The 13,000-nt window shown below is 36.6% G+C and overlaps 1 protein-coding gene across 1 annotated transcript in view; it reads left to right on the forward strand.

Annotated features, from left to right (window-relative positions):
- Positions 1-13,000, forward strand: part of SUGCT (succinyl-CoA:glutarate-CoA transferase) — a 318,738-nt gene that overhangs the window by 122,640 nt on the left and 183,098 nt on the right. The window contains exon 10 of the mRNA XM_010001520.1: positions 4,403-4,500. Within this exon, the coding sequence (XP_009999822.1) occupies positions 4,403-4,500 (98 nt within the window). The remainder of the gene's footprint in view (positions 1-4,402; positions 4,501-13,000) is intronic.

The following is a 13,000-nucleotide window of genomic DNA, read 5'->3' on the forward strand; positions in this document are numbered from 1 at the left end:
CAGGAGACCCCAGTAACACATAAGCTGGGACAAGAGAAGTGATACATATAGCATTACTATGTTATAAAATGAGAATTCTACCCTTTTCCTAGCATTATGCTTTTTCTCTGGCAACCTGGATATTTAGCCTAAATTAACCACACTAAGTGAGCTGGCAGCCTCAGGAAATGGAGCCTTGTTTTTTTCCACTTATTCACGTCAGATATTTCACATTTCCATGGATGTTCACAGCTAATACATAGAATGTTTTAAAAGAACAATGCAGTTTTTATTCTCTCTTAGTGCAGTTTGGGCCATGTATCCCCACCTTGCTAACTGGAGGATTCTGTGTTTATTTTATTTTATTTTATTTTATTTTATTTTATTTTATTTTATTTTATTTTATTTTATTTTTATTTTTTGTTTATTGAATTGGCTTTCTTATTAGGAAGCAAGTTAACTTCTTTGAAGTTTTCTCAGTGGGTTTTCTCCATACAGGTGTCCAACCATGATAGTGTGGTCATTATCTTAACACGAATTAAGACTAATGAGTGAATAAGTGTCTACCTGCCACAACTTGGTTTTATCAAAACCTCATTGTCTCATAAATGAAATATTTGCAGAAAGTCACAAGACATAGTTCTGAATGTCCTCTTGGAGCTTTGTCACCTGAAGAATTATGTACCAATGCTCGTATTCCTGCCATCTTTGAATAAGGCAGAGTTGAAGATCTGGCTCAGTAGGTTCTAACACTGTGGTGTGAGCTTGATGGCACTAAAAATTCAGACCCTGCATTCACCTCACTTTGGGGGGCAGCTGAGAGACTGTGTGACTTGTTGCTACATACTCCTTCTGTAATCAGTCAGGAGTAAAAGGTACTCCAGAAAATGAGCCAATATTTCTACAAAATATTACCTCAGAATCTGTAGGACTAGAAAGAAGTGAGATGAATATTGGCCCTAATTTGCATGCTGAAGGTTTTTGTGTCATCCTTATAAAGATGATCTTGTATTTCTAGAATTGAGTGTAGGATGTACAGAACATGGCAAAATTATGATTGCTTGCATTTCAAAGGGATTAAAAGACCAGAAAAAAAATAGTTCAAGTTTTGGGCAATGCTTAGATTTTTCTATAACATAGTTATCATATTTGATTTAAAGAATGGTATTTTTACCCTTCTTGAGTTACTGTAGGAATTGATTTGGGCTGTTAAGTTGCCCAGAAATGGAGTGATACAGAAATCAGTGGAGTGTTGTGAAGCCCTTTGGAGGTATATTCTGTGCTAAGTTGAAAGTGATTTAGAACTTAAAACATCATGAAGGGGGAAAGCCAATAAAGGAAGGGGACTTTATTAGAGAAAGGCCCACAACACCCTGGTGAACCTTTAGTAAATACAGAGAACACTAATTCAAACATTGGAATTGCCATTAGAGAACCTTTCTGAGATGAGTTGGTGCTAAAAATACAGGCTGTTTGGAAGCTCTTGCCCTGAAGATACATACTCTAGAGATTTGGCAGCTGGCTCCAGCTGTAAACAATGGCAAACCTGCTGCTTCAGACCTATCTTTTCTGGCAAGCAGAAAGGAAATAAAATGGAATCATTCACTGTGATATTTTAAAAATTAATGACAGCTAACTGTAGCTTGTTTGGGGACTTAGATAATGGCAGAAAAACTGTAACACTGCTGGCTAAAGTGCATTTCATAGTGGTTGAGTGTTACAAAAGCACAACCTGGTATGTGGCTGCTTTGATCTAAATAGCAATACTGAGCAAAACTGTTCAGAAGTGTACAGCAAAGGGGGAAGCAAACAGGTTTGCTGGTGTTGGGGGAAAAAATGCAGGGACTGTAAACTCCAAATGTGAATCTTAAATCTTGAAGGAGGCCTAGATATGGAGAACAGAAGTTTCTTTCCAAGTGGTCACAGTGAAATAAAGAAAATAACATTGTCAGTGTGATCAGAGAGATGAATGGTACATTAATTAATAACTTCTGAAATGTGCATTTGTTAGTCACAAAAAAATGAGAACATGTATAGACATGCAGCTTTACAACAGATGGACATTAAGTTAAAGCTGAAATCAGTAATGTTAATTAAAACAGTAGAATGAGCAACTCCATATGATCGTTTTTCATGTAACTCATCAAATGGAGCCATCGTTTTCTGATTAATTTCCTGTTTTTTTTAAGCTGTTATAAATAAGTATTCACTATAATTGACTTTGAGCAACATTGCATTATTTTTTTTCTCAAAAGCAATTATTTGTAACTCCAAAATAGCACTATTAAAAAGAGGACATAATTTTAAGGGGGTACCAATTTTATTGTTAAGCTTTCAGATGAGAGAATAAGAACATTTTTTGAAGCTAGATCATGATGCATTATGATTTATATTTAGTATGGTCATTGTTCTAACTTACTGATACTTGGGGTTTTGTGCTTAGTTTTGTCACGGTGGGTGACAGCTACATCAGAGGTGACAATCTGTTTTCAATATCTCTCAATATCTGTTGAAAGAAGGTTTTGCTGCTAGTTTGAAGTCATCAACATCTCTTCCCTTGGAAAGGAAGCCATATCCTTATTCAGTCCAGCAAAGCAAGGAGTCATTAAGTGGTAGTGACCTGAACCGATCTTAGAGGAATTCATAGAATTTTAGGTATGAGGTATCAGAGATTATATAATAGATATAGATATATAATATAGATATGTGAGATATCAGAGAGATTGACAATCATTTATGTATCATTTACATGTGGTAGTATGTAGACATATGGATTCAAGGAGTGACATGTTAATAAAACAAAAATCCGTTGAGGATCACTAAATCCACCTTCAGCTCAGAAATGCCCTAATCTAAAGGAGGCTGGAGTTTGAATGAATACTAGCTAGCCCTATTCTGAAGCTCTTCTTAGGCATCAGTACTCAACCACAGGCAGAGATAGGTTGAAGAGCCATAGGGACTTCAGCTTTGAGACAGTACTGTTTTTCTGTAAGCCATCTTGGAAATAGGCCTCTAAGAAATGTAGCATATTTAGAATGAGAAGACTCATCATAAGTAAAATTGATCTTGAGTGTGTGTTACTGAGTAAAAGTATATGATGAATACATAGAATCATGGAATGGTTCAGGCTGGAAGGGATCTTTAAAGGTCATCTAATCAAACTGCCCTGCAGCGAGCAGGGACATCTTCAACTAGATCATCTTGCTCAGAGCTCCATCCAACTTAACCTTGAATGTTTCTAGGGATGGAGCTTCTGCCACCTCTCTGGGCAACCCGTTTCAGTGTTTCACCTCATTGTAACGAATTTCTAGTCTAAATCTACCCTCTTTCTCTTTAAAAACATTACCCCTCGTACCTTAAACTTCAGGCCCTGGCGCATATTCAGCCGCTTATCAATCAGAACCCCCATGTCCCTTTCGGCTGGACAGCTTTCCAGTGACTTTTCCCCAAGCCTGTAGCTTTGCATGGGCTTGTTGTGGCCCAAGTGCAGGACTCAGCACTTTGTCCTGTTGAAATTTATACAGTTGACCTCTGCCCATCAATCTAGTTTGCCCAAGTCCCTCTGTAGAGCTTCCTGGCCCTCAGGCAGATCAACACTCCCTCCCAACTTGGTGTCATCTGCACTCTTACTGAGGGTACATTCTGTCTCCTCATCAAGATCATTGATAAAGATGTTAAAAAGAAGTGGTCCCAGCGTTGAGCCCTGAGGAACCCCACTTGTGACTGGCTGCCAGCTATTGTCTTTGCTTGATGGCTAAATTTCTAATGTGCCAGGTGGGAGTTTTACTCACGGAAGATACATTACTTCTACATAGTCGATTGTATCATCAATTTACTTTATTCATTCTTTTGGAAGAAATCATAAAGAAAAACTGTGACATTTCAATAGACAAACACCTTCTCATATTTATTTTTTTTTTTTCATTTTTGAACAGAAATTACTGAAATGAAAATAAATATTCTTGGACATAGCTTTTCTCAGCATAGCATATGAAGTACAGCCATATTTCTTATTCTGTAACATATAACTTAGTGCAGGATAATCCCACAGATCTCTCCATCCTCACAGCTGGTATGATATTGGAAAGATAACTTACAAGCTTCTACAAAAAGAATTTCTCCTAGGTAATGGTGAAAACTATTAACTGAGATTTGGATCTTCAGTTGAATTTCTCTCTTATTTATTTATGTATTTGTTTAGTTATTTTTGTCTTGTTATGTAACATTAACCAGGAGGCATTATCTTTTCTTAATGTCCTAATCTGTATGAAAAGATTAATGAGAAGTAGGGATTTTTTGGAAGTTATCTTGGGTTGTTAGTGAATCTCCTTAGCTATGTGAGAATCTCTCTCTCTCTCTATATATATATATCTATATAAGAATCTGCCAAGCACGTTTCTTACTCACCTTTATTTTTACTTAGGTCCTGAATTTGCCTGAAGTTAGTAAGGATTCCAGATACAAAACTAATACACTCAGAGTTCAGAACAGAAAAGAACTTATTGACATATTGTCAAGCCGGTAAGTTAATTAAAAAGGAATAAATTACATTTAATGTATTAATGTGAATAGTCATGCATAAGAAGCTCTCATCATGTGAAAATTTCACCTTAATCTTCTTGAGATACTTTTATTAAAAAAGAAAAAGAGTATTGAGACTACTTATTGGTGTTAAATACACTGCCTTTTGCACAGAGACTGTGGTGTGGACTAGCAAGAAGCCAGGCCTGAGATTTAAATTTTTGAAAGACCATTTGAACTTATTTTTAATCATTAACTTGAATTTTAGTGAAAACAACTAGTGCTTTTTGCCTTTCTGGATGAATCTAACTCCTGGAAATAAAATACTTGGTGCACCGTTTGCTTCTGCTGTGACTGGAATGTTAAAGTTTTCACTGAGAGTTGCTGTATCCAAGGGAGTTCCACTTGATGCTACTCCCTCACTGCTGGTTCTGTATTGTGGTACTCTGTGTCCCAAATTCTCAGTCCTTTTGAAATCAAACGGAATATACTTAGTAGTCTATGTGGGAATCATCCTATCAAATACTTTTATTAAATCATTTAATTAAAATTAAATCGTTTTATTGAAAATTATTTAAGAGAAAGCTCAGGAACCCTTTATTTGAGACATTAATCCAACTTATTTATCTTCCACATTCTGTTTGAGAAGGCCTTATCTCTGTGGAGTGCCCTTTTTTTTAGTGGAGAGAATATAAGTATATGTAACATAAGGAAAAAAAATTAAATCTTATGTAAAGCTACCCAAAGGTGGTTTCAGCAGCACTTCATACTTTGGAGGACAAGCAGAAAAGGTGGTATATCTATTGTTGAAAATGATTCAAGGAAAGTCACACTACCATTTTGACATGTGGCCTGTAAGGGTCTTCATGAACAAATGTGCAACAATTACAATTCAGGAAATTTTTTGTGGTGTTTCTTTTTTAGTAGCATTAAGTCAGATGCTCCTCCTTTCCACTCCATTTGAGAAAAGTTTCAGTTGCACACCCCTCCCCATCTCTCAACCCCACACGTTATTAAGTAATGAGAACCAGTCTATTAAAGACTGTAGAGAGAGTGATTTTGCCTCTTCCTGTTGCACTTTTGCCTCTCTCTTAGCTGTCTATTTTCAGGTGTCCTGCCCCTCATGAAATACTGAAGTATCAGGTGACTTTGCATTTTCAAATAATTATGGTACAACTGTTAATGCAGAACTTTTGAAACTTGTCTTTTACTTGCCTTCCTATAACAAGTGTAGTGTGATAGCACAGATGAAGCCACTCTTCCCATAAATTTTAAGCCCTTGAAAGGGAGTTGACATCTTTTGGCCTACTTTTGAGCTATTACATTATTCACAGTTAATCTTACTTTTAAAGTGAATTCATGTTGAATTTTTACTTGGAGTTAATTCCATTTAATATGGCCTTTAGCTTATGTAGTCTGGTACCTTATGAGAGTGCTGTTTTGCCATCCACAGATCAATTAATAGTTTGTTGCTTGTGGTTAATTTTGAGTGCAAGAGTTTTTATGGCTAGTATCTGAATAAGAAGCTGAAGTTCAAGGAACAGTTATCCTGTGAATGAATTGCCAGAATTTTAATTTGTTTTTATATCTAGCTATTAGTTCATCAGACTATATCAGTGCTCGTTCAATTACTGCTTTATGTCTTTTTTTGTCAGAGTTTATTTTCTGTTTTAGCATCATTTAGTCTGAATTTCTGTGTAATTTATAGGCAAGTATGTGACCTGTACACACTTCTGGAGTAGACTTTTCCAATACTGTTCTGCTAGGTCATATTATTGTGAATTCATCTGGCATTCAGTTTTAAAACCCTGACTCTAGCAAACACCTTTGGCATTCTAATGGAGGTCAAATACGTTTCCATACACATTCCATGGTAACTTTGCTTTTATTCACTAATGCACAGTTGTTTGTAAAATTATATGTGGTTCGTTTTTCAAGTTACTTAGAGAATTAAATGAATAGTTTCTCAGTGCTGAAAAATGTCAGCCCTTGAGAAATGAAGGGAAATGACAAAATAGTAATGGCAGAATTTAACTGAAAAATACTGTAATTAAATCAGTGATTGCTTGATAGTATTGCAGCTTCCAGCACATGGAAAATATAAACCTAAGGTGCATTAGTTGGAAAGAAACACCTGCAGACCCTCTTACTCACTCACTATATGTACACTTCTATTCACCTCACAATGAATTTGTGGAGACATGAGCTGGAGCAGCTTAGAGGAGTTGTGATTTTCTTGACATGTGCTCTACTGTAGCCACTTTTGTTGAGATGAGACCCTCCTATGTGTGGTAGAAGGCAAAAAAGAACATGAAAGTTCCTTATAGATTTAGTCAGTCCATTCATTCATGTCTCATTTTGATTCTGTGCCAGGCAGGTTGGGTCCAACTGGAGGCAAAGCAGCCTTTTTCCAGTGATGTTGCAATGGAAGAAGTCAGCAAACTTGCATCTATGTATAGGAATATGATGATTCCTAAATGTTGCTTCTCTTTTGTGCATGCTTGAAAACCAAACCTGCTTGAAAGCATAAATGGGAATTATGATCCTGTGGTGAGAGTGTCACTGCTAAAAGTACATGGGAGGAAACAGAGTGTGTTTTGCTCCCTTTACTCCAACCTCTGCCATTTTCAGTTTATACATCCTTCCTCTTCCACCAAGTCACTGGTATCTTAAGCATAATTTTTTCAGCAGATACTTGGTACTCTGCAGATGCTTGCATTTATCACTATTGCACAGTACATATATCCATGCTATTTTTTCCAAGCTGTTCAGGCTGTTATAGAGCTGAGGTCCCACCAGAACCTAGAGTAGGCTTCCATTGACCTAGCTAACCTGTCTCCTTCCTCCTATCTCATTTGAACTATTTCCGGAGCTATGACTTAGCTTTTTTCCCCCTCTGTTTCTTACTTTTCAAAATGGACTAACTGCAATTCATGTCTAACTTCTGAACACTTAATAAATGCAGGAAGAAGGATTCTTAGCCTCCACCTCTGAATGAAAAGGATTTCCCAGCTTTTATTTAGGAATAGAAGATGTTCAGACCTACTCAAAGGGTCAGGAACTCCCTGAAGTCTTGAGCATTTAATTTGCTGCATGTGTGGAGCTGAAATTTTTAAAAACATCTGAACTCTGAATACCAAGGAGACAGTTGATGCCTTTCATTTGCTAGGGTAAATGTGAAGCAGTTGAGACTCTGGCCACAGTTTTATTCTAGATGTGTGCACAAAGGAAACATTGGTACAAGCAGTCAATGTTAAGGAATGCTATGTTTTAAGAAAAGGCTTTATCTTGGGAATTCTTGACTCAAATGACCTCCAATTTAGATCAATAATTCCACTCACCACCTGCAGTAACCATACTAGATTTCAAGACAGCTAGATAAGCATGGGGATTACATAGCACTTAGAAGAAATTGACCTTTAAACGGAAGACTTTTCAGAAAGGTGTGAAATTACCTATTCATCACAATCAGATGTCCTGAGCTGAGTGAGAATACAAGATGGAGATGAATATGGCTTGAGACGTAAATGTAGTTTGAAACAATAACTCTGAGAGGTGTGAATTGCTCCATTCATTTCAGAAATTAATCATCCTCTCTCATCAGAAATCTCAACCTCTCTCTTCCCTGACAGAAAGGATGAGTGAAGCACATCTCTCCTTAGCTCTTCAGCCCAGCTTGCTGTCTGCTTACCACATCTGTAGAGTACACATGAAAGAGAGAAGTGGAGAGTCAGTAGGGGAGGATAAATTCACATATGCACATAAATTGTCAGATCTCAGTAAGAAGAAACTGGAAGGTAGACCACTCTGGAGTGTTATGCTGCTTCTGAGAGACCCAGCTCCCATGTTGAGTTAAGATGAGGGAACTACAGAAATCAGATCCAGACAACTTGAGAGGAGGAGTGTTTTTCAATTCCATCTTCTATGGGGAAATGAGTACAGTGCTGCAAGAACTACTGGTTCATAGAATGTTCACAGGTAAGAAGAACATAGGCCTATGGGGTATTTTATGCTTGTTCTACTACTGGTGGTGATATCCGTTTCCCATCTCTGGTCCTCTTCCTGCTATGCCCCTTTTCTCCTGCCTCCATCATCTTCCACTTCCTACTGCTCCCCCAGCTTCTTATTTCTTCTTTCTCCTCCTACTGCTGGTATGTGCAGATTGACTATATTTGCTTCACAGAAAAGGAAGTTTCGATGACTTTTGTATCTTCCTCTTTATTTAGGTGACATTTTTCCCAAATGACCACAAAGCAGAACTCTGACAAATGCAAATTGCCTCTGAATGCCTCCCTTTCTTGGGTGTGTGCCAAGAGTCAAATTTAAAATGACCCTACCTGGGTGGAGGTCAGGTTCAATGGCTACTATAGAGGCCCCTGAGACTCCCAGTTCATGTGAGAACTGACAGACTACAGAGCACTTTGTTTTTTACATTTCCAGTGAAAACCTCTGGTTTGTGAGTTAGATATACATCTATCCATGAGAACTAGGTTTAGATTGTTGCTTCCTTTCACTTTTACTATTGCTTCCTTTGAATCAGAACAGTACCAGGTACAATGTGGATTATTTTATATATGTGTGCATGTACATACATATGTGTATATGTGCACATGTATGTCAAGACATACATATATAGTGTGTGCATGTAATTTGAAATGCATCTGTGCAAAGGCTGGTATAATGCCTGTTTCAAGAAAAGCAGTTTTGGGGAAGGGGACTTGATCTGTTGACCTTCAAATTACTCCAGACGTTGAGTGTTAATCCTACCCTGCACCTCAGTAATGTCGATATTTTAAGGTAGTGCAGCTAAGTGTGTAATCCAAAATATAAATGGAGCAGAGTTTGTAGAGTTGTTATGAGGGCAGGAGGAAAGGCAATAACAGACAGGCCATCAGCCTTTACAGTGCAGCAGCTCACTTACTGAAGAATGCATAAATTCATCATAATTAGTGCTCCTGCAGCTATAGCTAAATTATTGTAGACTTAAAATCAGAAGTGTGAGGGCTGGAAACGATTCAGGGTGGAACTTCTATTCCTAGCACTTACATTTTAAAGCCCTTATTCTTGACGGTCCCCCACAGCTGCGTGTTGCGTATGTAAGTGTGAGAGGGAAAGGAATGAGCAGGAAGGAAGCACAGAGGAACCTGATCCTCAGTTAATGAGATACTTGCTAAATTGTTTCCACCTAGTAACAGGAGAGGAGGGCACCTAAAAGGGAAAGTGTATTGTAAAGTGTTTAATTTGCCTGATGAGGAGGACTGTTAAATTGACACTTGTTGAGACTTGTGCAGTCTCTATAAATGCCCTTCCCTCTCCCTACCTTCTTTTTTTTTTTTTTCTTTCTAAACCAAGAGCTTTGCAGACTGAATGTTACAGGAATGAGCATCTGATTGTTTACTACTTCAGCAAGACAGGTATCTGAAGTTTGAAAAATAATTTACTTCAATGTGGTACAGCTGATGAGGTGTACTTTCCCTAGTCATCCCCCTCACCATCAATGTCAATAGATGGCTGAGCTGTGTAGGCATCAGCTACCAAACTGCCACAGTTTGGTTTCAAGTGTGTTAAAGTGTTATTAGTTTTACATTCATGTGTATGTGTGCAACTGGCAGAGATCCAAAATGTCTCAAGCATCTCATTTTTGGACTGGGTAAGCTAATATGTATTGTCTGTGTCCTTTTCTCTCCATCTCTCCATTTAATAAGCCTTTAAGCATTTTCATTCATAAGTGTGAAGTTCAAGATCCTTGCTGAAAAGGAACTTGCTCTCTTTTTTCTAATGATACACATTGCTAGCTACAAGGCTGCTGAAATCAAGGGAAATCTTTTAATTGATTTTTGCATGAGCTTTTTGAGCTGGCCCTCCTTACTCCCTTTGAGTAGTTAGAAGAAGAACAGCAGCAAAATGGACATAGCTTTCCATTATTCTTAGCATGCTTTTACTGATGTGTGTTCACCTAGCTGATTTTTAGTTAATTTGGACTTCCTCTGTCATAACTATAGAAGTTACAGTCCTTTTGCTTACATGAGAAAAAGAGAAGAAGGCTTGGGAAAAGGAGTATGTTTCTAATGTGCAGAGTCTAACTTTATCTGAATCCAAAAAGCCTGAGGTCAGGAGCATGCTGGAATTTACAACTCCGGACCCATAAGAAATACATTTTATCATATGGGTGTGTATCCCTATCTCTGGTGTGCTATTCTTTGAAAATTTTGTATGGTTTTAAAACAGCATGCAAAGCTTGATAAAGGAATTTGAATGTCCATTCATCTTTAAGACAGATTCTGCACGTAAAGGTGAAAGTCTGTTAGTAGTTTTGTTGAACTGGTAACAATATATACAACTTTCAGAGTGGATTTGTGGTACCTAGAAATATCTGGACTGTACTTTAAGCAGCTACCACTTACAATCTACTATATGTGATATCTTTTAAAGTAATTTACATCAGCAAAACATGCCAATATGATCAAGTTGGTCCTAGAGATTTAAAGGGTCTGTTGTGATTTTCTGAGTGGTCAATCAGTAACCAAGAGGAAACTAATTGGACACTAACACAGAGATGCTTACAGACTATTTAGTAAATACTATTGTATTCATTTTGAAAACTCTAATTGTATATTTACTGTACACTAAGGGATAATGATCCATTATTTGAATTTTCCATTTTTTTCCTCTATGACTTCTATTTTGTACAGTGTATGACATAGGTTCTACTGTAAGAAACTGTGCAAACTATTTTACTGAGTTAACTACCATTAAAAAAATTAGTAGCAATGAGAGAAAATATTGTAGATGTTTGAAAGTAGGTAGACTGTTAACAGAACAAGCCAATGCAAAAAAACTAATGCAAATTGCGGTTGTGCTAGAAAACACAGGAATGCTATTGTGGTCTTCAGCAAGAACAGAGGATGTTTTTGTTATTAACTGCATGTAAAAAACTATTACTAATCCTAGACATTGATGTTCCATCCGCATTTGGTAGCAGTCCAAATTACTTCTCTAAATTAATTGCTATAAGCATCCTATGGAAAAGAGAAGCATTTTGCTTCAGTAATTCTTGTAAACTTACTTTGTGTGGCATTGGATAGTTTTATCCATTAGAGAAATCCATCCACATAGGATGCAGCAATAATTGAAGGATTCCTCTGAAATACGGAAAATGGAATATAGGCAAAGAATGCACACAAAGTTGACTCATTCGTGCTTTAGAAATCTTTATTTCATTGAAAGACAGACTATTTGCTAAAAAGGAGACAAAGTTTACATTAATAATTAACAGATTGAGAAACTTAGAAACATAACCGTGGAGTCTTAAAACATACTAACTTGTTAAAGTCGTCTCATCCAACTGGTGCAAGTCAAGCAGATGCTCTCTTTTTGAAATTAATTATCTATTCTCCCTTAAAAAAAATTGAATTAGAAATTTGTTAGAAAGCAGGAGGGGATTTAAGTCTTGCTTTTTAAGAAGCAAAACTGCACTTTTGGTTTGTGTGAGGAAATAAAGTGTAAGTCCTTTTTATGTGATATTTAACTTTTGGACTTTTGGAGGTTATTTCTTACATTGTGCCATAAGTTTTTTAATTATTTTGCTGAATGTATAGTTTAAATTTAGCATTTTTAATGGTGCCTAATAGACTTACGAAAAAATATTTAGTTGGATTTATTCCCAGGAAATGACATTTCAATTAGTTCAGCTCATGCTACACTTTCTATTCTTAAAATATTTTTAAGTATGCAATATATTTAAGTGTTTCAGAATCTGATGCCTCATTTCAGAATTGCAACTTCAGTAGCTTAATGAGTGCTGTGTAATTCAGTGCAGAGGAGGTTTTGAGTACAGCTTAAAGTGCAAAAAAGACATGTAAGGTTTAGTATAGGGTTTGCAGTGAAGGTCCTAGCAATAGGTTTCTTCTCCATTAGGGTACATCTCCTTTTCTCAGAAGTGTTTTCAGAAAGAGCCTGCATTCAAGCTTCATACCACAGACTAGAACAGTAAAAAGTAATTTTATATATTTTTTTAGCTTCTGAAATACTGGTAACGATTGTAGAAAGGTAAGCTACATATATAAAATTTTTCTATGGGTAAGTCATAGAAAATTAAAATGGCATTTATGTGATTGTATCTATAGAAGATGGAGCATTTCAGAGGGAAATATATGAATCTATAGCGTGAATCACATAGTTGACTTCTCCTGCATTCACCAAGTATCTTGATGACAAGTGTCATGCCTCAGAGTTCAGATGCTGTACAGTCTTGGGTGATTTTTAAAAGCTTAAGCTTTAAAAAGACCATTGTTTAACTTGGTACATGTTTCCATCATTGATTTTATCTATACATAAGTATAGAAAAATTACCTCTTACCCTCTGTAAGACAGCTGATGACATTGTAAATTTTTCGGTTAAGAAAAGGAAATTATAAACTAAGTAGGATATTTATAACAGGCAATATCAAAGCACAGAAAAAATGTTTTAAAACAAGTGTTAGGAGAAAAATATTGACCA

The sequence above is a fragment of the Chaetura pelagica genome, unplaced genomic scaffold (assembly GCF_000747805.2).
Source record: "Chaetura pelagica isolate M959 unplaced genomic scaffold, ChaPel_1.0 scaffold7, whole genome shotgun sequence".
NCBI lineage: Eukaryota > Metazoa > Chordata > Aves > Apodiformes > Apodidae > Chaetura > Chaetura pelagica.